Here is a 3,686-nt window from a genome sequence, read left to right as displayed (position 1 = left end):
CAGGCAGCTGCTCCTCAGGCAATGTCACTGCTCTCCTGAGATGTAGGGCTTTCTACTTCTAGTGCTAAATCCCCATCCCATTGCATGCCACTCACTTATTTTACCCAGGAATGGTTTAAGATGGTATGCCCATGCATTTATTTTAATGCCCTGGGATTTTATCATTTACATAGAAGTTGTTACTGGTTTATCATATGTAGAGCAAAGAAGTACTTATAATTTTATGTTTTGGTACCTATTATAACTGTCTTCTGCACATTACTCCAGACGTCCTTTCCAGCTCCATCATTCTTGTTTGCATACCTTCCCTAACTTTTCCTTCCTCTAGTTATAAAAGTTCATCACGTAAAAGCTGACAGATTCAGCCTTCTCCTTATCTTCATTTTGTAATACGTTCTTTCTGTATCTCTTCTGTGCATGGCACAATGTGGTCTTTCCCACAGCAGATCATGGTTTCCTCACCTCCTCGGAGGTTGTAGTCAGCTGGACATCAGGTCCACATCAGTCCCTTCTTGTAGAACCATTAAGGCTAAGTTCTGCCATGGCCCCTGCTATTTCATCTTGTCTTTCCCATTGTACTGAGGAAACCTGGACTGCCAGGATGGTGGTACCTGCACCAAGAAAAACACTGTAAGGCTGATGAATCACAAAACTGACCAAACAACAACAAAAAAGCCCTTATGAGTGAAAAGCTTTTTAGAGGATGTTCGTTTAGTGCTGTCATGGAGCAGGTTTGTTGGATCAGGCTCTGAAATGCAGCAATAGCTGTGAAATGGCCAAATTGGCTTGGGGAGGGCATCGTGTTTACCTATTTTAAAGTATCTGGACTGTCAATACAGCAAGAGGAATGAGTGTAAAAACTAAATGATGCAGAGAGCATACCACAAGCTCTGAGTTCGGTATTTGAATGCCTGATGTGGGTCAGGGCTTTTACAATAGTTGGATTCAATATAAATTGTCAAGCTAGGAAGTCAGCTCCAAAAATCTGACCTGGGTCTAAGTCTCAGTTTTGGTCCTTCTTTCCGTTGAGCTTACCAGCATGCTCCAGGTCTGGGGTGCCCATTTGCACCTCTATAGACCAGAATCAGAATCAGAAGGCGGCCTTTCTGAGTTTAGGCCGGAGAAGAATAACACACAGTGCAGTTGTTTAAACAACTCAGCACAACCATCATTCACTTTTAAAAGGTTGTTTGGAGAACTTAGATTATTTCCTCATCCAAAATACATTTTGGATAGTATATGGAGTGCAGACTGTTCTGGCCCAAGCCTGAGTGGTGGTGCTAGATCGCTTTGTAGCTTCCATATTTATTTAAAAAAAAAAAAAAAAAAAGAGAAATCAGTAGGTTCTTTCAGTGTCTAAATTTAAACAACCCTAATTATTTCAAGCAATTTAAAAAGGAACATAAATCTCACTTGTTTATTACAGCTGCTTCATGAAAACAGCAGCTACAAATAATACCCTGTAATGAAAATGTAGCTAACACTGTCATGAATTAACCAACAAAAGGATGAGCGTAGGGGATCTGGCCAAAGGCAGCATTTCCTTCTCTGGAGGGAGGCTCTTTGCGTGTGGAGGTGGTTATTACCTGAACACTGGTTTTATCTCCTTGGGTGAAATGAAGACTTTGACATTTCTGCATAGATGAATGCCACTTTTGATTGGGAAAAGGTCTGAGCTATACTTAATTTTTATGTACTTTTGCACTTTCTCCAGTACATTTCTTGAGGAAGGTAGGTAAGCAAGATGCAACAAACATGTTAATAAATCAAAGATATTTTTTAGGAGATGGAGAATATTTTGCGAGCAGTAGCAAAGACTCTAGAGAGTAACAGTAAAAGAGCGCAGGTCAGGCCCTGGCAGTCTTAATTCAGGCACAATTTCAGCTGTCTTCTACAAAGTTAAACAGCTCAGGAGATTCAATGTGAGGAAATAAGCAGAGCAGGTCGTTATTCAGCATTGCCATTCATGCTAAGGTCATGGCTGAGTTCCCCGGTCACTGTTTGGAACCTGTTGTGTTAAGCACTGAAGAAAACACCTGAGGCCACGCAGTCCAAATTTACATTTTATAAAGCAAAAACCCAGGAGCAAAATATTTGTATTGGCAATCATTGTATTTGGCCTGTGTAGAGCATCGCAAAGGGAATAATTGCCTCCTCGGGGATCAGGGAGCAATAGAGCTGTAGGCTGAGATGTTTATTTATGTCTTTTCTTCCAAGTCACATTTTGAGACATTAGTGTTGTTTATACCTGTGAAATTAGCTGCAAAGACATACAAATTCAGGATCTAATTGTCAACTGATTTACTCCAGCATAACTTTGTTGATTCCAGCAGCATTGCTATTGCTTTATCGTTGTATGAACACGATCAGTCAGCTCCCCTTTTTCAGGAATCAGTCCTGCTGACCTTGAAGCCCATGGCACTTCTGCTCTAGCTCTGAGTCCCTATGTGGGCAAAATCCCAGTGGTCCACTTCTATCTTACTGATCCACTTTTGCTAATGAATAGCACTGGCTTCAGTGGACTTATTTCAAATGTATGCAAGTGTTATATAGACCTTGTCTATATAGGATTCCTCCCCCCATGAAATCATCTCAGTATGATGGAAAGCTCCGTTAGCACTCTGAAGCCGTATTCTGATGGTACTCACAAGTTATGGTGTAGCCTGGGTTTGTTTGAGTAATTCTGACTATGGGAGAAGAAATTTCTTGTAACCACACACAGTTTCTGCTGCTGCTGCTCAATCCCTGCTTTTAAGCATTTCTGACGCTTTATTAATGATAAAAACTGGATTCCCAGTTGCCTCCTGCTCTTGGGCAGACTCACTGAAAGACAGATGCTTTGTTGGGGTTTTTTTTCTCCTTTGAGAGAGTTAGAACGGTTTTTTAAGTGGGGTAAGCATAGGAAGTGCACCTTTCCTAGGCAGGGGGAGTGTTTGGCACCTTACAGACATCTGGCTCTGTGTCTCTCTAGGAGGTTGCCTTCCCTCATAAGAGAAGAGAGCCATTTCTGTCATACGCGATTCAGGGTTTGCTCTTTCCTGGGGTGCTGGCACACAGAAAGCTTGATTTTTGCCAGGTACTGAACGCCTCCTGCAAGGTATTGAGTGCCCTCCTATCCTTTGCAGCCAAAAAGGAATTGATTGCTCTTGGCACCAGGCAGATCTGGACCCAGAAGACCACAGGTAGTATTTACCAATTATTTATGTGCTTTCGCATGCCAGAGGTTGTCTGAGTTGATTCCCCTAGCATATAAGAGGTTTCAGGCCTTAATGGCACTTGCCTGCCACTAAACCCATTATTTTATTATTTAAAAAAAAAAAATAATAATACAGTAATAAGCATGACATTTATTGCATTGCCATGGGGAAATTAAAACCCCCCAAATTAACTACAGTCCAAGTAATTATTAGCTCTTTAGAGCTATTGCAACTGTGTGAGTTGTGTACCCTGAGTGAGCACCATATGACAACTTACTGGGGCACAGTGAGTCGCAGGACACATTGTGGACAGCAAGAATTGCTTGGCGTGCATTGTAACATTCAGCAGTGGGTTCTGTTTGGTTTTCTTAAAGGAATATGTTTTTACTCTGACAATAAAATGAGTATTGTCTGATATGCTGCCACCAGGGACTGTTGCTTATTTTGTACTTAACCTGGAGCTTACCCATTTGTCACTCACACCCCACC

At 41.6% G+C, this 3,686-nt stretch overlaps 1 protein-coding gene across 5 annotated transcripts in view; it reads left to right on the top strand.

Annotated features, from left to right (window-relative positions):
* SLC6A6 (solute carrier family 6 member 6) overlaps positions 1-3,686 on the top strand; it is a 118,866-nt gene that overhangs the window by 68,565 nt on the left and 46,615 nt on the right. For 2 of the 5 annotated variants that reach the window (XM_035894807.1, XM_035894805.1), the window contains one exon: positions 3,126-3,182. The exons of the other annotated variants lie outside the window; for them this stretch is intronic. Coding sequence is in view for 1 of the 2 variants with exons in the window: in XM_035894805.1 (XP_035750698.1) it covers positions 3,126-3,182 (57 nt within the window). In the remaining variant the exon portion in view is untranslated. The remainder of the gene's footprint in view (positions 1-3,125; positions 3,183-3,686) is intronic. 5 annotated transcript variants of the gene reach the window in all.

This window comes from Egretta garzetta, unplaced genomic scaffold (assembly GCF_000687185.1).
Source record: "Egretta garzetta isolate BGI_Z169 unplaced genomic scaffold, ASM68718v1 scaffold215, whole genome shotgun sequence".
NCBI lineage: Eukaryota > Metazoa > Chordata > Aves > Pelecaniformes > Ardeidae > Egretta > Egretta garzetta.
This window is presented reverse-complemented; position numbering and strand designations above follow the sequence as displayed.